Genomic DNA, 24,861 nt, shown 5'->3' with positions numbered 1-24,861 from the left:
GTTTTTAAAAGATGGAATTACTCGATCATCGAAGACAAGATTCAAGCAAGGGTACATGGTCGAGGCCGCCGAGATATTATTAACATAATGTTAATAATATCTCGGCGGCCTCGACATGGTCCACAGAGTTTTATAATTATATAAATTCATCCAGGGTAACACTGATTAAGAATTTACCAACTTTGTGGGTCTTTGTTTAATAGTTTTTACTTTTAGCTGAACATACACATATGGAAGAGTGACAGTGTTCTACGACAAAGACATACAGGCGGGCAGGTACATAAAAGATAAGGCCATCAAGCCAGATATAGTAATATGGAACAAGCCGAAAGAACTGCACTCATTATCGACGTCACAGTTCCAAACGACTTTGGCCTTAATAGAGCAGAACGGGAAAAGATAACAAAATATCAGGACCTAAAAAATGATCTAAAAACAACATGGTCTCTGAAGGAAATAAACATTATACCAGTTGTGACAGGAGCGACTGGCCTAATAAAAAAGAACCTTCATAAATACTTAGAAGCAATCCCTGGAAAATCAAGCTATAAGGAAATACAGAGAACAGCCATAAAGGGAACAGTGGCTATTCTTAAAAGAGCTTTCGGATATAAATTTAAACTATAATAGAATCAAGTGTTAGCCCCAAGAAGGAACCCCTTGATCGCTTCAAACTAACAAAAGTAAAATAAAATAAAAAAAGAACAACTGCCCCTTTGTGCAATAGATAATAGGGATGTCGGTTTACTTCTTTCATGTCTGTACTTCTTCCTTTACCAAAGAGACCAAAAAACTTGATCTTTTTCTCAAAGCTTAGGATGCAGACCATGATCATATTTTATCTCGAATTGTCTTCATATCCTGACACTAATATAAAATCCATATAATTTTTATAAAGTATTGACCTTCAAATTGCAGGCGTCAAATTTATTGAGCCCAATATGATTGTTGTTCACAAATCTTATATATAAACGGCTATATGATTTTATCTGTCGGCCTCCATATTTTCAAACTCTGTCTCCTCTGAAACTGAAGTCGCAGAGTGGCCCTAGGGGCCTCAAATGATAGGGTTTTTTTACAGGCCATTTTTTTTTATGGATCTTCAGCCAGTTAAAATTGTTTTTAAGGGGTCAAAAATGGGTCAAAAATTGAAAAAAAAAAAAAAAAAAATCGTTAAATATTTTGTACTTTCATTTTAGTTTATTTTTAATCGGTTTATATGTGTGTCACATTGATACAGTGGTAACGTTACCAGCTTTGAATGCTACAATTTTGGTTTCAGTTCGAGCTGACGGCACATAAATACTTTTTTATTTTTGAAATCAAAAATCTATATCATTAACATTTTAAGTCTTTAGACGCAAAATTGTCGGAGGAGTTTGGTAGAGTTCTCAAAGGTCAAATTGTTGAACTTTGATCCCTTAACAGCCAAATTTCTGGCCGAAAACCGATCACGTAGATTTTCCCAAATCTCAGTACCCTGTATATCAAATTTCGAGTCTGTAGACTAAAAATTGACAGAGTTATTGCGTAGGGAAATGTGCACAGACAGACAGACAGAGACACGTTCACTTTTATAGATATATGAAATCTGGACAAATTAAAATATATCAGAGTGTATTTTATGCCCAACCGATTAAGCAAAACTACTGATGCTAATTTTAAAACCAATGGAAAAATCTGATTTTCATCTGTTGGTATAAGATTGCTTTCTGCCGGGGAAAAAAATACTGCTCAACCAAAGCAATGGATTAATAAGTTGGTACTATTTTCTAAGTTTTACGGTAGCTTTTGTTTAACCTTTTAGGTGAAATTACAGAATAGTTACAGAAAACCCTCCTCATGGTCAGAATGGTTTCTAAATAATGATGTTATTACTTTAGCATAGTGTCTTACTATTAACTGCTATTCAGGCTGTGTTTCATCGAACCCAAAAGAGGTGACATGTGGGAAATAAATGCAGTGTTATAGACACAAATGATGCTGAATTCTCGGGTCACTCAAATACAAAAGTTGTCCCTGAAAACATAAAAAAATGTTTACAAACTCGTTTTGGTCGATCAGAAGTTGAAGATCGGGTTGAAGGTATCAGAAGGCCGTGCAATCACCATTTTTTCAATGATAATTGAAAACACGCACAAAAAGAAATAAATGAAGTCTGACTCAAATTGTATCAACAATTCACCAAAACATAACAATGATAACCCTCAAGTTTGATTCTTGAATTGTATTAAGAATTTTCAAAAATACGACCACACAAAAACGTTGGACTCATGAAGTACAATTAACAATTCTCTATTGCACAAGTCTCGTCAATCAAGTAACCTAGTACAAACGACGTTGACTCAAACATTTCCCTCGTTGAAAACTCAGCATGGTCCCAACTACACGTCAACTTTACTCTTTCTCCCAGGTTTACAAAAAACCCTCGTCATATTAATTTAATTCATTGCGGACTATTATCCTCATCTTTATTAGTTGTTGTTTCACGTTTCGGCCAATTATTCCCCTGGCCTTTGTCAGGTGGTAACCGCGACGGATAGGAACTTCGAATCACCAATTGGTGCAGTTGATAGAGACGTTGAATCTCTACGGGTCCAGATAAGAATTGTCTGAAGATAGCGGTTTCAATCCTACCCAAAGCCGGCCAGTGGCTTACTTGACCAAAAACGTGGTGAGGCGACAACTACAGATGGCAGTAATTGCTGAGAATGCAGTTAGGAGATTCAAAGTTCCTATCCGTCTCTATCAACCACCTGACGAAGGCCAGAGGAATAGTTGGCCGAAACAACAACTAATAAAGATGAGAATAATAGTTCGCAATAAATAAATTAATATAAATAATACTCATCTCAATAATGAATTCCAATTAAAATAATATATAAACCCTTGTCATGTTCAAAATCCTTCTGTAAATTTAATATTCCTTGCCACTTCTGCCTTTGGAGGAAGTCAACTCGCCTAGGTTGTATACAACAAAAGTTTCAAGTGTACAAAGACATGTTAGAACTTTGAATTTTTAATTTTATTACTTTCTTTTTTTTCCCCTAAAACATGATTTCCATAAAAAAATAAGTTGATTTGTTGGTTCACAAATCTAATAATATAAGCGACTATATGATATGTCTGTTGGCCTCCATACTTTCAAACTCAATCTCCTCTGAAACTAAAAGTCACAGAACAGCGCTAGGGGTCTCAAATGATTGAATCTTTTTATGGGTCGTTAGCTGGTTAAATTTTATTGATAGTGCACGCATGAAACCCTAGTTCCCTTTGAAGTAAACTCCTATGGCTGCAATGCACTTGTACCGTTCCAAAAACTTCTGGAAGACCCCATGGAAGTCCTCTTGTGTGAGTGTCATCATAAGGGCTGTGACAACAGCATATTCTTTTCATTTTTTTGACTCTCGAGTATATATCCGACACAGTTAATCAACTGAGAACCACATCACTCTATACAAAACCATATGATATTAACTGATATATACTCAAGAGTCAAACCGATAAAAAGAATATGCTGTTGTCACAGCCCTAGTCATGACATTAAAATATCTCATCAGATTCTGTATTTATTATAGAACAATTTCTCTTGATAATTATATTGTACCAAACAGTTAAAAAAAAAAAAAAATCAGACACGAGTGCCATTAGTTAGAACCCAAACCAAAATATACAGCATTTCAGTCATTAAGTTTGGAAATCATGCAAGAAATAATGTCATGACTAGGGCTGTGACAACAGCATATTCTTTTCATTGTTTTGACTCTTGAGTATATATTTGACACAGTTAGATACAATTAATTAACCGAGAACCACATCACTCTATATAAAAGCACATAAGATATCATTTGAATTTTTTATTTCAATGAAAATCGACTCATGCAAAAGAACGATCATTTGCATAAATAAACTCATCATCACATAAAAATAATGTTCGATCTTGTAAATGAAACACTCTGGGTTCAATCCTTGATGGACGACATGGTGGAATTCTTACTCTTTTATCTTGTGGATCTGCAATGATAATTGAAAAAGCTCACAAAAAAAATAAAAAATAAATAAATAAAAAGTTTGCATTAACAATTCTCCAAAACAGGAGTGGAACGTTCTGGGTTCAATCCTCGATGGATGACATGGTGCAACCCTCTCTTAACTTGTGGACTTTGCATTTCAGTCGTTAAGTTTGGAAATTATACAAGAAATAATGTCATGACTAGGGCTGTGACAACAGCATATTCTTTTCATTCTTTTGACTCTCGAGTATATATCCGATGGAGTTAGACACAGTTAATCAACCGAGAACCACACCAGCCTATATAAAAACATTAAGATATTAACTAAAGAGTTAAAACCATGAAAAGAATAATCTGCTATCACAGCCCTAATGATCAGCACCCCTCATTGTCTTGTGCCACATTTTATATTTTTAAATAAATTAAGACCTACAGAATCGAATAAATGCTGGAAATTTTATTAAAATCCCCATAAAATGATCAGACGGAGAAAATTGCTGTAAAGGCTTCCATGAGAAATTGTGTCGTATGGCCACGTCAACTATTTTCAGTCATCCGAAACACTCCAAAGTGTCACACAATGACCTAAAAACAATGCGAAGAGCTGCTAATAAAATAGATTGATCTTAATGAATAGCAATAGAAATTAGAAATCATTTATGAAGGTTTTGGAATTTTTGAGATGAGGATTGATTATTCATATTAGCATTCTTCGGACTACTGGTCTCATCTTGAGTGTTTTTCTCAACATTTCAGTTGATATAACCTCTGTCCTTCTTTAGATGTATCTTAGAAAACTCAATTGTAAAAATGATATTCTCCAGAAGATTGAAAGTTCAATTCTCAGTTTTGGTCGACATAAGCTTTGACCATCATCAGGTAAATGTTGTTGAACTCTGGAATCATTCTGTAAAACCCAAGAATCTGAATGGAATTTTGAACAGAACCCTTTATTTAATCCATGGGGGTAGCATGCCCTCGTTCTGTCAGCCATGACCAAATAGAAGTAATAAGTAATTCAATCCTCAGTGCGGATGACACTTAAAATACAATTGAAATTATTTAGAATTTCTATTCAGTCATGACTTTTTTTTTTTACAAAATAGTCAGCACTTATCAAGGCCCAGAAGCCACTTGAGAATAAGGGTTAATGAGTGTACAGCAGTCAATGGGACAAAATCGTACTCGTTAGTTGTGGAAATTTGGTTGGTTGGTTTTTGTTTTACGGCATATCAACCCTTTTCAGGTTATTTAATGCCGAATCCAAAGATTTCGAAGAAAATCTTTCTTTAATAGAATATATTTGTTGTTTTCACATCGGTTTCTATTTAACCCATAGTTGGGACCCTAACAGGTACTACCACTCCAGGTCAGAGTGGACCTGGGAGCAATGGTAATTAAAGGGTGGCTCCACACTCCCCAAAGCCCACAAGCTGGGGCCTCACCACTGGATATAGTTTAAGGTCATATCCAGGACCAGTGGAAATTTGGTAACTTGGATTATGTTGCAATATTTTTGATTAATGTGGTATGGTTCCTAACAGTCGGGAGATTCTATTTATAAACAATGCTGCTAAGAACTGACAAATCAAATTAATTCACATTCTGCTACCAACCAATCAGAAACCAGAATTGCTCCATAAAAATTAAGCCTTTTCTGTAGCAACTTTGCATAGGTTTCTTTTGTGTCAACACAGAATCTTTTCTCCTGTGGATTCCAACTCAATAACCAGTCACCCCCAGGACTTGTGTAGAACAACAAACCATCGGAAACTGTTCTGAAACTAAACATGGCTTTCAACTCCAAGATATTACTTAAGGAGACGGCTCATCAAGAACTTGTTTACGTTGGACTTGAAGACAACCATATTGTAGTAAAGCTAGAAATGGAAGAGTTCCACAGGTGTGCAGTTCTAAGAAAGAAGCTTTGTTCATGAAATTTACGTTAAGGTTTAGGCAAAGATAGAGAGTGGGGGAAATTATTGATAGTAGTTTCAGCTAGACGAGTGTTTTTTGTGGGATGAAAACATGCTACCCCTGTGGATTAAATGAAGGGTTCCAGTTTGATAAGATATACCTAGAGAAAGTTGGTGGTTACACTGATCGAAATGTAATTATAATTCCTCTGTACTTCAACATACGACCATGATTAATTTATAACTTTTTATTTCGAATTATGAAAACATTTGTTTTTTCTGCAATAATCTCACTCATCTTAACTTGAAATCAACAGAGTCATCTTCCATCATGATAATGCTTGTCCTCATACAACACTACTGACCAAAGATCTAGAACTTGGTTGGGAAATTTTGCTCCATCCTGCATATTCTCCTGACCTAGCATCCTCAGATTATCACTTATTTTGAAAACTGCAAAACCATTTAGATGATATTGCACTTCTCAGATGGGAAATGATCATTTGTATTATTTGGATTCTTCAGACTACTGTTATCATCTTAAGTGTTAGTTGCACACACATTATATAAAAATTCAAAATGGCATAATGGAAACATATTAAAGGTATTTGCAGCTTCTCTTCCAATTTTCGGACTTTAATCATGTCAAATCACACTTTATTTCCTTTTGACAGATTGATTGCTGGTATTTCTTCTGATGAGTTAAGGGCAAAATAGATTCACTGATTGATATAATAATTAAATGATTGATTTTGTGCTACGAAACAGATACTGTCAAGAATTGTATAAGTCAACTGAATTAAAGGAATAAATTATAAGATAATCAATATCATGAATTTTGGAATATGTTTTTTTTTTTCATTTATTCACTAATCTTTATATCTATAAAAGTGAAAGTGTCTGTCTGTGTGTGTATATTTCCCTACACAATAACTGTCAATTTTTAGTCTACAGACTCGAAATTTGATATACAGGGTACTGAGATGTGATCAGTTTTCGGCCAGAAATTTGGCGATTAATGGGTCAAAGTTCAACGATTTGGCCTTTGAGAACTCTACCAAACTCAGACAATTTTCGGTCTAAACGCTTGAAATTTTAGATATAGGTTCATTGGACATGGATCTAACTTAATAACTTAATTTGAGCCCAAAACAATTAAATTTCAAGGGGTCAAAGTTAAAAAATATATTGACTTTTTTTTTTTTTTTGCTCAACATACATCTCCAAATACCCGGGCAATGCCGGGCACCCATGCTAGTATATATATATATATATATACACACACACACATACCTGAAGAAGATTGGAGGTTACAGAGTCTGAAATATTGTGGACATAATACTCAAGTAGAAAGAAAAATCCAAATAACCTATATATAAAAGTGAAAATGTTTGTGTGAACGAGTCAGGACAATTCTCAACCTATATACTCAATGTTTTTTTGATCTACACTTTAAATTTGGTATATACGGTATTCAGACATGTGGAAAAGTTTTTAATCAGTTTTCATCAGGAAAAAAAGGGCTGCTAAGAGGTTTAATTTAAAAATTTGGTACTTGAAGATCATTAGATTTTTATCTGTCAACCATTTCATGAGTGTGCATGCACGAATCGTTCACATGACTGCTCCATTGTTAAGAATAAGTAGGTTTGAAAACACTTTTTAAAGTTCATGGCAAGCTGGCTTAATAGTTATTGTACTTGACTTACTGTCTTTAGGTTTTGGTTTTGATCTGGTTTCAAGTATTCTTTTTTATTTACAAGTGAACTGTTTCGAAAAAAACAATACTCGCATGCAGTTTTTTTTTTTTTACCTCATTTACAAAAAAAAAAAAAAAAATGAATTTAACATTACGTTAAATACCTGGCAATGTTGGGTACATCTGCTAGTATATTTACAAAAGATCTAATCTCAGCATCAGTTGAAACAATGAAAAATTCAAAGAAAAATAATTCTGATTTTTAGTGAATAAAATAATTTAATGTTTCAGAATTACCGAGATGAAGAAAGATAATTTATATTTTTTGGACTACTGTTCTCATCTTGGGTGTAATTTTCACAATCCAAATATTACCCCCGATCTTTAATTCTTTTATACTGAACTGAAGAGAAAACTATATTAAATCCATGGGGTCGATTGTTTATAATGTAGTAGATGGCTCTAGCATTTAAATGACCAAGCCAGAACATTTACGGATATTGACGACTCGTGTGTCAAATTAATGTTGTGTATGAATTTAAGCTGGGGGTTAGGGCGACATCATGGAATGAACATGCATCAAGATTGAAAGAGAAAAAGAAAAAGGAAAAAGAAAAAATACGGAAAAGGAAAAGAATAAGGAAAAAGAAAAGAATAAGGAAAAAAAGAATAAGGAAAAAGAAAAAAATAAGAAAAAGAAAAAAATAAGAAAAAGAAAAAAATAAGAAAAACAAAAAAAGAAAAAGAAAAAAAGAAAAAGAAAAAAAGAAAAAGAAAAAAAGAAAAAATAAGAAAAAGAAAAAATAAGAAAAAAATAAGGAAAAAGAAAAAAATAAGGAAAAAGAAAAAAATAAGGAAAAAGAAAAAAATAAGGAAAAAGAAAAAATAAGGAAAAAGAAAAAAATAAGAAAAAGAAAAAAATAAGGAAAAGAAAAAATAAGGAAAAGAAAAAATAAGGAAAAAGAAAAAAATAAGGAAAAAGAAAAAAATAAGGAAAAGAAAAAAATAAGGAAAAGAAAAAAATAAGAAAAAGAAAAAAATAAGGAAAAAGAAAAAAATAAGGAAAAAGAAAAAAATAAGGAAAAAGAAAAAAATAAGAAAAAGAAAAAAATAAGAAAAAGAAAAAAATAAGAAAAAGAAAAAAATAAGAAAAAGAAAAAAATAAGGAAAAAGAAAAAAATAAGGAAAAAGAAAAAAATAAGGAAAAAGAAAAAAATAAGGAAAAAGAAAAAATAAGGAAAAAGAAAAAATAAGGGAAAAGAAAAAATAAGGGAAAAGAAAAAATAAGGAAAAGAAAAAAATAAGGAAAAGAAAAAAATAAGGAAAAGAAAAAAATAAGGAAAAGAAAAAAATAAGAAAAAGAAAAATAGAAAAAATACGGAAAAGGAAAAGAAAAAAGTAAAAGGAAGGAAGAAGTAAAAAGTAAAAGGAAAAGAATGAAAAAGAAAACAAAAAGGAAAAAGAAAAAGAAAAAGGAAAAAGAAAAGAAAAAGGAAAAAGAAAAGAAAAAAAAGGTGTAGCGATTTGGAACGTACGTTTGACAAGCATGCGAGTCTCCTCCTGCCCCTTCAAAAGCGAGCCAGCTGACCTGTGGGTCTTAGTGAGAATTACTGTAACACAACATCTGATCATAGCTAGAAGCAAATGTCTACCTGACACAAAAAAAAGCTAATCTATTGCATTTTGTTGGGTTGTAAATACACGTCGGCGACGTGTGAAAACAAACGAAATAAATATTTCTTTCACCTAAAAAAAAATTTGTGTCAAAGGTTTATTTCCTTTGCAAGTCTTAAAATACAATGTTTGGTTTACTTTAAAAGCAATAACAATGTTACATGTTTTCATGCTATCTTTAATTTAATGCTTTAATTAAATTTTATTATACTTTTAGTATACTCAACATGGACAATACTTCAGCAGTCCCACTATTTTAACAGCATTGTTGACCACAGTTCTCCCAATTATAAAGCCATGATAATCTCGGGAAGACAAATAAAGACAGTAGTTTCCCATTGCTTTCTGTCTCGATACAGGTGTGCACTTCCACCAGTAAATTAAACACATTCCTAGATACCAAGCTGGAAATTTCTACGACTCTGCATGGTACAAACAGCGCTTAGCCTCCCCAAATAGTCACCCATCTGGGACTGGTCAGACTCATCCTTGCTTAACTTCAGTGATCTGACAAGAACTGATGTGCCAACACGATTGTGCCACAATACTAATAATATACATAAGAGTTATTTGATACTTCTACTTGGCCATGGCTGACAGCACAAGATTTAATAAAGGACTGCATTTGAAATTCTGTACAATAAGATCGGAGTTTATATCAACTAAAACATCGTGAGAACATCATTCATTAATGCCAGCCAGCGGCATTAACCCTAGATGGGTTGAACTGGCTCTCCCCAAAGGAGGAAATATCTAGGGAATATCAAATTTATAAACGGTCACTAGCTGCATGGATATCCCAGTTAGAGATGACAACATTTTGTTCTTGCAGGAAGATATGGTGTTTACTCTTTTCATACAATGACTGGTATCCCCAAATTGTAATCCATCTGATACTGACCAGGCTCAACGTTGCTTAACTTTGGTGCTCTAACATGATTATGCCATGTATCTATTACTTGTAATACTAACAATAAAATTAAAAATGAATTGAGATTTTAACTCCTACTTCTAAAAAAAAAATAAATAAAAAGGTTCCTTTTAAAATTCCGTAAAAATTCAGAAGTTCCACAAGATGATACTGAAGAAGGCTGTAGGTTGCATCGGTTCGAAACATTGGAAGAATAACATCCAAAATGAGAACAGTAAATCAAATAATCCAAATAAAAATCAAATATCTTTGTATGTAAACAAAGAGAACGCCCTTATGAAGGGCGTTCCAAAAGTGACGACTCCTATTTTTTTTTTATTCCATCCAAATGGATCAGAAGGGATTACAAATTGCATTGTTATGATGATTGAGCTTATGCATTCATAATTTGAAAGCTTCATCTCTCTATTGCTCATATTGATGGTGTGAGATTCTAAGAAAACAATCCCTGTCATAGACGTGTGTCAGAAGCAGAGATACATCATTGAGTTATTGGCTAAAAGGCATCGAGAATGGTGGTGACTATGTAGAAAAATAAATTACGAAGCACAAAAGATTGCTCGTTTTAATGGTACTATTCCTGTCTTTGCAGCTCTTTAAATTTTTGAGTTAGAAAAATAGGATACTTTACTTTTGGATTAACTTGTACGAAAAGTGAATGGTGATGACTATATGGAAAAATAAGTTCTGGAGCACAAAGGTCACTTGTTTTAATGGTACTATTCCTGTCATCATAGCTAACAGCTTTGCCTAATAGTCAACAAGACATAGCTGTCAAAGGTCAGAGGTTACATCAACCGAAACGTTGTGCAAATAACATCCAGGTGGAGAACAATAGTTCAAATAATATTAAAAATTTGATGCGTTCATTTACTAACAAAGACAATAATCTTAGTAATGACTTTGTAAAATAGCCAGATTATCGCAGTAACCTTACAAGAATTATCAGGGTCAAAGGTTACATCGGCAGAAACATTTTGAGAGTAAAACACAAGTTGAGGCTTGTTTACAAAGAGAACATTCTTAGTAATCTATAATCTCACCTGTCTGTTTAAATGTATGTATATTTGTATGTCTGCTTAAAACTTTTGACAGAGGCGATGGATTTTCACAAGATCGGTATCGTTTTTAAGGTCGACCCTTCAGATGACAAATTGGCTAAAAACATTCATTCCTTCACCCTCAACTGGGCACTTTTATCGCTGATATTTTCGAAAGTTATACCCTCTTTTTGAATGACTAGCCTTAATTTAAACATTCATCACTTCCGGTTTGGTGATGAGCACAACAGCAAAGACGTTTCTTTTTTTTTTTTTTCACCTTTTCCTCCTTTGTGGTATGGGTTCGAGCCTACCTGTCACCACTTTTTTTTTTCTTGTTTTTTTCTCAACACTCACTTCCAAACACCACGGCTAGTAGCTTTATATAATAATTCAAGGGAAAGAAGGCAAGATGCCCTAGTGCTAGTACTGGATCAAATGTATATAACAGTAGCCACATCCTAACAGAGACCATGTCACTCTTTGCAGTTCTTTAACCTTTTTAAAAAATAGGAGGCTTTACTTTTGGAATGACTCTCATAAGACAGAGCGTGCTCTGAACTCCCATGAACAAAAGTGCATGGAGAATGATGGTGACAATGTAGAAAGATAAATTCTGGATCAGAAAAAGTCGTTCATTTTTAACTCCAATCTTTGCAGTTCCCTAACTTTTTGAGGCTGTACATGTTTTAGCTCCAAAACCTATGTCTAATATTCAACAAGACACGGCTGTAAAACATTGGCGGTTACATCGGCCAAAACGGTGTGACAATAACATCTACGTTGAGAACAGTAGTCCAAATAAAATTGAAAATTTAATGCATTTGTTTACGAATAGACCATTCTTAGTTTTTATTATAATTCGAGGGAAAGAAGGCAAGATCCTCTAGCGTGAATACCAATCAGTGTACATTACCATAGCAAAATTATCCCAGAAACTTGTGTAATGTTCAGCTGTAAAAGATTGGAGGTTACAACAGCTGAAACGTTGCGAGAAAAAACAACCATGTAGAGAACAATAGTCTGAAGAATCCAAATAATATTAAAAATTACATTAAAAATACATTCGTTTCTTTACAAAGAGAACGTTATCCGTAATGGCTTTATAAAACAATAGCCAAATTATCGCAAAAAAACATTTGTGAAATGTTCATGGACGAAGGATTATAACAAAAATATGTGTGAACATGTGTTTTTTTTGAGAAGGGTTTTAGTAATTGCCTTGTAAAATAAGATCCAAATTATCACAGTAACCTTACAAGATGTAACGAAAGAAGATCAGAGGTTACGGTTACATCAGTCAAAACGTTTTGAGAATGACATCTAAGTTGAGGTTTGTTATTCTTAACAATAGCTTTGCATGATAATTTCAGGAAAGGAAGGCAAGTACCAATCAAGCATGCATAGCCAAATTACTGCAGAAGGATATCTACTACATATATAAAAAGACGATTCAAAATACGATCAGACTTTTTGTGCAGCTGTTAGCAGGCAGCAGTGGGGAATTAGCTCAGATGGTAGAGCGCTCGCTTAGCATGTGAGAGGTACGGGGATCGATACTCCGATTCTCCAGTTAGTGATTCTTTTTTTTTAATTGAAATGTTTTTATTGCTTACACTTTGTAGTTTAATTTATCTCTTTTACGGCATATCAACTGTTTTTGTTAATCTAATTTATTGTGTTGTTTTAAACGACTTAAAATGTAGTAGAAAACAAAAGATAAAATTAAAAAAAAAAAAGCGCGTACTCGTAAGTCTAAGTTCGTGTTGGTTGATTGTCTGTAGATTCAATACATTTGTTTACAAAGAAAACATTTTTTGTAATGGCTTTGTAAAATAGCCAAATTACTGCAGAAACCTTTGTGTAATGTTCAGCTGCAAAAAGTTGGAGGTTACATCGGCTGAAACGTTGCGAGAAAAACAAGCATGTTGAGTACAATAATCTGAATAATCCAAATAGCATTAAAAATTTAATACATTCGTTTGTTCATAAAACGAACATTCTTTGTAATGGTTTAGCAAAATAGCCAAATTATCGCAGTTACTTTTATGTAGTGCTCATGGACAAAGAGTTACACCAAAATATGTGTGAACATGTGTTGAGTTCTTAGTAATTGCCTTGTAAAAGAAGAGTCAAATTATTGCTGTAACCTTACAAGATGTATTAAAAGAGGATCAGAGGTTATATCGGTCAAAATGTTTTAGGAATGACATCCAAGTTGAGGTTTGTTATTTTTAGTAATAGTTTTGTATAATAAATCGAGGGAAGGAAGTGTTAATACCGATCAATAGTATATAACGGTAGCCAAATTATTCCAGAAACATTTGTGTGATGTTCAGCTGTAAAAAATTGGAGGTTACATCAGCTTAAACCAGAACAGTAATCTGAACTTTGTAAAACAAGAGCAAATTTATATTATTTTAATTGGAATTATTTATTACGGACTATTATCCTCATCTTTTTCTTAGTTGTTTTGTGATGTTTCGGCCAACTATTCCTCTAGCCTTCGTCAAAATAAATAAATAAAAATTAATAAATAATACTCATCTCAACGAATTCCAATTAAAATAATATATACTATTCGGTACAGACCCAACTACGGAAGATCAGATAATAAATAAACGTGGATTTATAAGACCAAAAAATTCAACCTGGATCACCCTTCGGGGCCCGTGGCGCAGTTGATAGAGACGTTGAATCTCTATGCTTCCAGGTGAGAATTGTCTGAACATAGTGGTTTCAATCTTACCAAAAGCCGACCAGAGTCTTACTTGGCCAAAACATGGTGAGACGACAATAACTACAGAAGGCAATAATTGCAGTGAATGCAGTCAGGAGATTCAGAGTTCCTATCCGTCGTGGTTACCACCTGACGAAGGCCAGAGGAATAGTTGGCCAAAACATTGTGAAACAATAAAGAAAAAGATAAGGATAATAGTCCGCAATAAATAAAAATTAAGCGCAAAATTATCGCAGACAGTTATGTATTGCTTATGCTTCATGTTCCTATTTCCAATGCCCCCCCCCATGGGACAGAGTTAGACACCAGGGTCGTTTTTTAACGTGGAGAAAAGGAACAAAAATAAAAATTGTCTCAGTCGTAAAGGATTTCTACTCCACTGACAGAACAAGAAATTGAAGTGGAGCATCTGAAGAACAGATACTACACTATGATCTTGTCCCGAAGGCCAAGAAAAATGCTTCATGTTATTGGAAGATATTTCTTTTAAATATAATAGCCAAATTATATCAGTAACCTCACACGATGCACTGAAACAAGGGCAGAGATTACATCATCCAAAACATTTTGGGAATAATTCAGCTGTTGGAGTTTACATTGGCTGAAACGCGAGAAAACAACCACGTTGAAAATGATAGTCTATATAATATTAAAAATTAAATACATTTGTTCATAAAGAGAACATTCTTCGTTATGGCTTTGTAAAATAATAGCCAAATCATCGCAGTAACCTTTATGTAATGTTCACGAACGTAAGGTTATACCAAAATATATGGCAACATGTATTTTTTTGAGAATGTTTTTAATAACGGCATCGTAGTAACCTTACAAGATGCTCTGAAACAGCGTCAGAGGTTACATCAGCCAAAACGTTGTGAAATAATTTGAGGGAAGGAAGGCAAGATTGTCTGGTGCTAGTAATGATAAAGTGTATATAACCGTAGCCAAATTATCGCAGAAACCTTTATGCAATATTCACGGACGAAGGGTTACACAAAAATATGTGTGAACATGTATTTTGAGCGGTGGTTGTTTGAGAATATTCTTAGTAATGCTTTTGTAAAATAATTGTGTACATGGACGCGATTTTGAAGCGTCGTGTTTTACGTAAAAATGCATTGAAACTATAAACAAAAATTATCGCAGAAACCTAAGAATAATGCTCACGGATGAAAGGTTATTCTGAAATATGTTGACGTGATTTTGAGCCAGATTATCGCAATAATCTAACAAGATGCACCAAAGAAGTTACATCGACCAAAACATTTTGCGAATAACATCTAAGCTGAGGTTTGTTAGTAATAGCTTTGTATAATAATTTGAGGGAATGAAGGCAAGATCTTCTAGTGCTAGTACAGATCATTGTATAAATAATGAGCCAAATCATCGCAGAAACCTTTCGGTAATATTCAGCTGTTGGAGGTTACATCGGCTGAAAGATGAGAAAAACATCCATGTTGAGAACAGTAGTCTGTAAATACAGTGGTCGGTTTACAAAGAGAACATTCTTTGTGATGGCTTTATAAAATAATAGCTAAAATATTGCAGAAACCTTTATGTAATTCTCATAGACTAAAAAGTTACACCAAAATATGCGTGAACATGTGTTTTTTGAGTGGTGTTTTTTGAGAGAAGCCAGCCCCGCAGATGTCACATTGAAATGGTTTCTCACCAGTGTGTACACGAACGTGATTTTGAAGAGTTGCATTCTGGGTAAACCCACAACCACAGACTTCGCAAAGATATGGTTTTTCTCCAGTGTGTGTTAACATGTGCCGCTTTAAATTAGAGTTTTTAGAAAATGTGAACCCGCAAATATCACAACGAAACATTTTCTCCCCGGCATGTGCTATGTCTTTCCCATGGCGGATCGAACCCTGTCCGAATCCGGTTTCGCTTTCCTCTGACTGAAAAGGTTTCTCTCCAGTATGAGTCATCACATGCCACTTCAACTTTGACATCGTTTTAAACTCCGCTTCGCAGACCCCACAGTGGAACGGACGTTCAGTTGTGCGTGCTACCACATGCTTCTGGAAATTTGAACTCTGCGAGAATTTGACCTCGCCGCCGTTAAACGGTTGCTCTTCTTTGAGCGTTGTTAATACTTTTTCTGTTAGTTCTGATTTTTCATATGATCTATCACTGCTTGTGTTTTCTTCGGCGTGCTTAAGCAAGTGCTTTCGTAGATTCGCATTTGTGCCAAATTCGAGGCCACAAAGATTACAGTGATAAGGCGTTTCACCTGTGTGGATTCGGACATGGTTTCGGAGTGTACTTTTCTGGGAAAAGGCGCGACCACAAAATTCGCAGTTGAATGGACGCTCACCAGTGTGTGTCTGAATGTGGCGTTTCAGGTTAGAGTTTCGGTAAAAGCTAACACCACAAATTTCGCAGTGGAAGTTTTTCTCGCCTGTGTGTATGACCATGTGCTTTTTTAGGTTTGATATGTGAGCGAACGTCGCCTCGCAAATATCACAGTGAAAAGGTTTTTCTCCTGTGTGAGTTCTTACGTGGTTTTCAAGGGCAGATCGACACGGGTTCACTAACCCGCAAATTTCACAGTTATAAGTTTTATCTTTTAATTGTTTAGCCATGATATTAATATTTTAAATTTCAATTATAAAATGTGACATTTATGCTTAGTCATAAAGTCATATTCATGTGTTAATCATAACGCTTAGCTTTGGAATTTTAGTCATAAAATGTTGCATTTATGTTTAGTCATAATATTAAAATTTCAGTCATGAGTTACAATTATATGTTTAGTCATAAAGTCACATTTATATGTTTGGTCATAATATTAAGTTTTCAAATTGCAGTTATAATCGGCATATTTTTATCCATTATAATAAAAGGTAAGAAACTAAGTTACGATTGACGAAATAGAACATATGATGGTTTAGAGCACTAGAAATGTTTAAATAGTGAATTCTAGTCATCACTCAAAAATATGAAAAACTCCCAAGAGCATATAAAGCAACAGTGTTTGTTTGTGTAGTAAATAAATGGATATTTCCAAAAGTCGGCTGTAGTTGTAGCAATTAGCACAATCCACACATCGGGAGACTATGAGGACAAGATATTCCACTTTAATGCAGTTAAACTGAAAAAGAAAAACAGAAAAATTAGGCAATCTTTCAATTTATCATTGGAAAATATGTGGTAATTTTATTCCATATTTACAAAGAAAAGTGATTGCAAAGTTTTCATTATGAACGAACATCACCTCAAAAATATCACAATAAAAAGGTTTTTCTCTTGTTTCTTTATATGATTTTGCCGCAAAGTTTAATCAATAAATGTCACAGTAATATGCTTTATCCTTAAAGTCACTTTCATGTTTAGTCATAATGCTAATATTTCAAATTTGTCATAAAAAAACGCTTTATGTTTAGTCATAATGCTATTTCAAATTTCAGTCATAAAAACTTTAATTTATGTTTAGTCATAATGTTAAGCTTTCAAATTAAAGTCAGAAGTCGGATTACTATGTTTAGTCATAATGCTAATATTTCAAATTTTAGTTATATGAAGTCGTATTTATATATTATTATATATAATATTAAAACTTTCAAATTTCAGTTATAGTAAGTTAAATTAATATGTTTAGCCATTAATATTTCAAATTTCAGAAAAAAAAAATCAAAATGAACTGATGTAAAAATCAAAACGAAGCTAATATTAAACATGAAAAAAATGAATATTTTCAATTATTTTCTGGTGAAATTAATAATTAAAAAACATTTTACAGGAAAATTTTTTTTAATACAATCAATGCAACAAAGATTTTTACAGATTTTTTTGCATTTCATGTGTTGTTTATTGGTACAGCATTTGAAATGGAAAAAGCCCAACTAAGTCAAGGTTAGTTTAGTGTTTTTTTTAAATTGATGAATGTTAAAAGTTACAAGATTTTTTAACAATGGAGACACAACATCTGCGTTTCATAAACAAGTTTTGTAAATAAAAAAAATGACAGAAAACCCTGTATCATGCATTTAAAAAAACAAACATTTAATATACATATATATTTAAAAAAATTTTTTTCCAATATTTCTAAAACTTGACCTTATGATAAAAAAAAAAATTTGTTTTATGCATTGACGTCAACCCAAAGCTCTAGTTTTTACCTTTTTTTCTGGGGTGTTTTAAAAACCTGATTGATCCATTTTTTAACATGACAATAATTTTAACAATTTTTTTTAATTTTATTTATTTATTTTTTAGTATTAGCATAGTTTTTGACATCAACTAGATTAGATTATAATTAGTTTAAATTAATGGAAAGTTAGATTAGATTATAATTAAAGAACATTACGAGTTTCTCAATGTACAGGTAAATTTGTCATCTGCATTTTTAGCCATTTATGTAAATGCCCGGAAGATGCTGAACCAGCACTGAATATCAACAATATATGATTAAGATGTTAAGCAATAAAATATTGAAAAATAAAGAACAAAAAAAAAAAAAGACTCAATGTGGAAAAAAAAACATGGCAACAAATTTTGTCCAAGGTTGTATTCTGTAAATTAAAGCACTCAGGTGTTACTTGTTCAACTCTTGATTCTGATGTCAATAAATTCAACTTCACCACTCGCCACTCTGCCGTCAAAAATTCAACACCAGCATTCGACATTCTGCTGTCTAAACTCAACTTCAAAATGTGACACACTGCTCACAAGATGGCTTCTTCAATGTCCAAATCTAACCCTAACCCAATCTCTCAAAACTTAGGCTTAATGCCTAACCATTCTCATTTGCATATCATGACACAAATTTGACAAACCTGTAGCCATATAAACAGAACAGTGGCTATTACTTTTTCTTTCTTCATTCTTTCCGACTGCCTTAGAACAGGTTTGTACTAATTTTTCACATCTTGTCTTTGGTAACATTTCAGACCACATATTCCAAGACCAAATAAGATTCTTTTAGCATGGTCAATGCACTGGCTCATATGATGAATGGTGTATCTATTCCAAACTAAATCATTTAATCACATACTCATAAGAATGCAAGGAGTAGGAGTTGGATTTATAATTTCTGCAAAATTCAGTCTAAAATACAATCCTTATTTAGGAGTCAGAAACTGAAATTTTGGAAATTGTGTGAGAGACAAACCTTGTACCTTTGAAAGTGGAGCAATTAATTGACCACAGTAAAAAAAACAAAACAAACAAAAACAACTTTTGCGAGAGAAACATTTTAACAAACTTTGGTCGAAATGTAACAGCGTGCAGATGTGCGTACGCAAATGTGGAACACTGTGTGAAAGACAGAAGAGCACATTCGAAACGATGTTAAAGACGGAGGTCAGAGGCACGATCACATTAAAGACATGTGTGACGTCATAGCTGTAACAAGAAATTAGCCGTGTCAGGAGAATGAGGAATAAAAGTGTTTTAAAATCTGAAACAGGAGTTGAAGTTCTTTCCTATTCTTTGTCACCTTTGCAACTGAGTCTGGCATGTGGGTCCCAGGTGTCTACATGTTAACGCTAATGCTAATTCAGTTTGACTATTAAAAGACGTTAAAATAAAGAGAAATTGCGGGAGAATAAACCTTTTCTCTTTGAAAGAGAAACAATTAATTGGTCACAGTTAAAAAAAATGTCTTTTGCAAGAGGCACATTTTAACAAACTTTCGTCTAATTGTAACAGAGCACGGACGTGCATATGCAAATGTGAAACTGTGTGTGAAATGATGTCTCAGTAAGGACACACATATGCAAATGATCATGTTAGAGACGTGAGTGACGTCACAGCCATGATGAGCAGTCACGTGTGGCAGGAGAATGAGGAATGAATGTCTTTTCTTAAAACCTGAAACAAGAGTTGAAGTTCTTTCCTTTTTCGTATTCTTTGTGACCGAGTCTACAATGTGTTGGGTCCCGCTTGTCTACACGCTAACGAGTATGTAAATGTGTGTAACATTACACAAGATTTACAGATTTGGACTCAAAAATACTAAGAATCAGATTTTTTTTTAAATTTCTGCAAAAAAACTAAAGTTTAGAAAAGCGGACTATCGTTAAAGTCAAAATGAGAGAATAGACAAATAGCGTTAATGTAAAAAATTCAAAGAAGACACAACTGCTAGAGTGGAAACGCTGCTGATCAGGCTGCTTGAAGATATTGGCTTCCTGGGACGAAATGCACCAAACTTCGATGCTTTTTGCAAAACTTAATTACATTCATCAAAACTAAAAAAACAAAACAAAAAACAAAAGCAAAAACAACAACCTCCCTTCCCAGTTTTCCTTCTCATTTTCCCCATTTCTCTTTCTATTTCCTCCACTTCTTGACTGGTTAAACAAAACAACCAAACTCTACAAATAAAGATTTAAAAATATAAAAAAAAAACTTTAAGCATAAAAACGTTTTTCCAAAATAACTGAATTCGGCATTAAAGAACCGGAAAAGAGTTGATATGCCAGAAAAACAAAACCACCAAATAAAGTGGAAATGGGAAGATAGACAAAACTTGATGTTTAAATTACAACTATTCATTTTTGAAAAAAATTGTTATTTTGTAAATTTTATGATGAAAGGATTTCATCACACTGCTAGCAATCTGCCTGTCATTGCCCAATCATAAAAATATGACTAAATATATTTTAATTTATGCAAATTTCATATTTATTATTATTATAGAGCCAATCCTCTATTGAATATTAAAATGTATTCAATACATAGTGTTCCGGTCATAAAATATGCTTAATTATATTATAATTCATGCAGATTTTATATTTATTAGAGCCAATTCTATATTATTATTATTATTATTATATTGTACCTAATATATTATAATAATTTAAAAAGTTTTTAATTATGATTTAGGTGCTATCAGCTAGAATCAAAACTAAAACATTTAGCAACTAATCATTATTCCTTAATTGGAATTCATTTTTTTTGAGATGAGCATTATATATATTAATTTATTTTTATTTCGGACTACTAGTCTCATCTTTATTAGTTGTTGTTTTTCATCTTTTATTGGTTTGTTTATTCACAACGTTTCGGCCAACTAATTCCTCTGGCCTTTGTCAGGTGGTAACCGCGACGGATAGGAACTTCGAATCTCCTAACTGCATTCTCAGCCATCACTGCCATCCGTAGTTGTTGTAGTCTCACCACATTTTGGTCAATCAGTACGGACCTGACTATGGAAGATCAGATAATAAATAAAAGTGGATTTATAAGATCAAAGAATCCAACCTTGATCGCCCTTTGGGGCTCGTGGCGCAGTTGATAGAGACGTTGAATTTCTACAGTTCCAGATGAACATTGAAGATAGCGGTTTCAATCCCACCCAAAGCGTGCCAGAGGTTAATTGGCCAAAATGTGGTGAGACAACAACAGCTACAGATGGCAGTGATGGCTGAGAATGCAGTTAGGCGATTCGAAGTCCCTATCTGTCGCTGTTACCACTTGACGAAGGCCAGAGGAATTAGTTGGCCGAAACGTTGTGAATAAACAATCCAATAAAAGATGAAAAACAACAACTAATAAAGATGAGACTAGTAGTCCGAAATAAAATATAATCATCGTTTAAGATATCAACAGATGGATAACAAAACTAACAATTCGATGACTTTAACATCGAAATGTATATTTGTATGCGTTGAAGTAACAGGTGTAGTCGACTTACTCTTAATTTTAGTCATTATTTATCTCTTCAGTGTCGTTACCATCTGAGCTATCGATAGATGGATACGAAAGGTTAAAAATTAAGCAAGCTATTAATGTTTCATTTTGCAAAAGTAATGATTTATTTGACTTACTCTGCCAAGGTCAACCCTTATTTTCAATTTTGACCACTTAGCAGCAAGTTTTGCCTACTAAAAACCAACTCAAAAGCGTGCTACTAGGCCAAATGTCCTATATATCAAATTTTAACTCTCTAGATCAAGTATTCAGAGAGGAGTTTGGTAGAAACTTTTCACACACACCGAGAAGTTCACTTTTCCATGTGCTAGAACATTTTCATCTTAAATTCTATGCAATTATGCAGAATGTAGAAACTATGCATAAATAGAATTTAGCGTAATAGTGAAATAAAACCAATCATCTAATGAAAAACAGTAAAAATTAATAAGTAATTAACGCTCTTTTGTAAAGGAATATACAAATTAGTTAACCATCATGTAGTTGCTCGCTTGTTTGCTTGAATGTCTTTGATGATCAGGCGATTCCATCTTTTAAAAAGGGATGACAGGCTAATTTATATATATATATATATATATATATATATATATATACTAGCAAAAGTACCCGTCGCTGACTGGGTTCAAAAACAGCCTACAGAAAATGGACTCTGATTTATGAAAGTATGATAGGTTATGAAAAGGAAGGGTTGTAAATTTGGGTTGAATTTGGGGGTATCAAAACCAAAGCAAAATATGATGAAAGTAAAAATAAAATAGATAAACCCCATAATTTATTATACCATACCTGTTCACACTGAAACACTTATCACAATATTCTGTGGATCTATATTAAAAAAAAAACCTTGTTAAACTTTGTGACATATTTCCATTCTATGGAGGTCACGTGCGAACGAACACCGAATAATTTTATCATACCATATTTCTTCAAACTGAAACATAATTATCAAAGTATACTTACACAGATAGATATGAAAAGTCTTTAAAGTTTGTGCCTATTTCCATTCTATGGAGGCCAACCGCGAACGCAGACCCCACAATTTTATTATACCATCCCTATTTAAGTTAAAACATACTTATCAAAGTATTCTTATGTATATCTATATCAAAAACACTTGTAAACGTTTTTTTTTTTTTTTTTTTTTTTTTTTTTTAATTTAAAAATTTTTTTATTTCCATACTTTGTGGACCAGGCGCGAATGCAGAACCCACAATTTTAATGAACCACTATTCTACCAGATCAAACATACCTATTCCTGTGTCTCGATACATCTATCATTATATGTAATCAGTTTTTTAAAATAGTCAACCATATAGGAGCCTATTCGTGACCAGACACACACACAGACATTCAGCTTTATATTATAGATATATATGTGCGTATGGGTGTGGCTTAGAGACTAAGAAATGAGAGTATATTTTTGTTCCAATTCTAGCTGATGGCACTCAAGTCTATATATATATATATATATATATATATATATTTTAATTTTGATCTCACTATTATACGGGGTGGTCGCTAGAAAAGCGGGAAATTTGTCAAACAACGATTTATTTTTAAAAAGTTTTTCAAAAACAAATGTTAAATTATACTCATAGATACTCAAAATGTCGTCCATGCACTTTACTGCAGTGTCAAACAACGATTTATTTTTACAACACTCACACGGCACCAATAAAAAAAATAGCAATCACGCATTTTATTCATGATCTAAGCTGACCTTCAAATTTCCTGCTTTCCTAGCAGCCACCCTGCATATCAGGTTCAATATAATAATCGATAGAGAATTGTCTCTATAATAATAAATATGTCATCTACATGAATTAAAATATCATATTAAAGCATATCTTATAACCAGGCAGCCTGCTAGTATATATCTAATTTTTAACCATTTTTCATGATCAAAAGATGATTATGTTTGTCGAAAAAAAATCATTGATCAAATAATTTATCATCTTCAGGAAAATTAAAACAAGGAAAATCCAAAAACACTATAGTAAACTTTATATATATTAGTATGGGCCAAACTGTTCCCTGTAAAGAATTGTAATCCTTCACTATTGGTAAACATGAGACACTACTAATTCCAAATTATAGAAGGTGAAATGTTAACTGGCCAGAACTTGAAATTAAAAAAACAAATCTTGTTATAACCATATTAGAATGGCACAATACACGCATCAGCCAAAACGAGGCTAACACAGATGAGAGGTTTACATTTCTCATACAAGAGTAAAGTCAAGATTAGGCTTTTGGTTCCTAGTGTCAAATTCACACTGAGTGGATGGAGCTAGATTCCTCCAAAGGAGGAAGTTTATAGGCAATACTAGCAGTTCAGCCCGGCTTTGCTCAGGCCCTGTTCATAACTTGCTCTACGTGTGAATACACTTTATGTAAGATTTCAAATATTTAGACCAAAATTTGTCTGAGTAATTTCGTAGAGACAGCAGAGGTCAATTTTTTTAAATTTGACCCCAATTTTGACCCCTTAACCTTTATTATTTTGGTCTCAAATCAAAATAAAAAGTTTGACCCATGTCCAAGTTACCTACATCTAAAATTTCAAGTCTTTAGACCCAAAATTGGCGGAGGAATTTGATACACACACACACATATTTTCACTTTTATATATAGATCAGATTATAGTCAGCTAATGTACTTCCTTACAACTGGTGTAACTGTTACTGGAAGCGGTGACAAGGTAAATCAATTCCTTTGCTTTTTTTTTCTCTCATGCCTATATCTCTCCCTTTGCATGTAATCTGTTTTTATTACGTTTTTCTGACAGTTTTTTTTTTTTTTAATAATTATTGAAGTTTTTTGGTTTTATTTTAATTAAAAATTATTGAAATTAGTATTATGTTTTAAAAGAATTATTGTAAACACTTTATGTACTTTTTTGAAAAAGAATTATTGAATACACTTGAAACTATTTTAGGAATATTATGTGTTGGATACATTTTTATGTCTGAAATTTTGCTATTTTTGATTTCAATAATTTCATCTTTATACTTTCATAAACATATTACTTATAAAATTTCAAATAAAATATTTTTTCGATTTTGTTATTAAAAGTGCAAATAGATTAATCATGTTATTTTTATCTGTATAATTTTAATTTTTATTGTATACTTTTCAATCGTTTTTTTCTTAGACTAAAGGGGGGGGGGCGGTATTACC

The 24,861-nt window shown here is 32.9% G+C and overlaps 1 protein-coding gene across 3 annotated transcripts in view; it reads right to left on the bottom strand.

The window, feature by feature from the left end:
• Positions 1–3,837: 3,837 nt before the first annotated feature.
• LOC145267092 (uncharacterized) overlaps positions 3,838–24,861 on the bottom strand; it is a 36,737-nt gene continuing 15,713 nt past the window's right edge. Inside the window, exons 2-3 of one of the 3 annotated variants that reach the window (XR_013864823.1) lie at positions 11,277–17,116; positions 3,838–4,014 (exon numbers count right to left, since the gene is read on the bottom strand). Coding sequence is in view for 2 of the 3 variants with exons in the window: in XM_080123087.1 (XP_079979213.1) it covers positions 3,878–4,014; positions 15,686–16,607 (1,059 nt within the window). In the remaining variant the exon portion in view is untranslated. The remainder of the gene's footprint in view (positions 4,015–11,276; positions 17,117–24,861) is intronic. The other 2 variants (XM_080123088.1, XM_080123087.1) reach the window with 2 other exon arrangements.

This window comes from Euprymna scolopes, chromosome 42 (assembly GCF_053919585.1).
Source record: "Euprymna scolopes isolate OS-2025 chromosome 42, ASM5391958v1, whole genome shotgun sequence".
In the NCBI taxonomy this organism is placed as follows: Eukaryota; Metazoa; Mollusca; class Cephalopoda; order Sepiida; family Sepiolidae; genus Euprymna; species Euprymna scolopes.
Note: the sequence above shows the minus strand (reverse complement) of the source record. Positions and strands in the feature narration are given on the sequence as shown.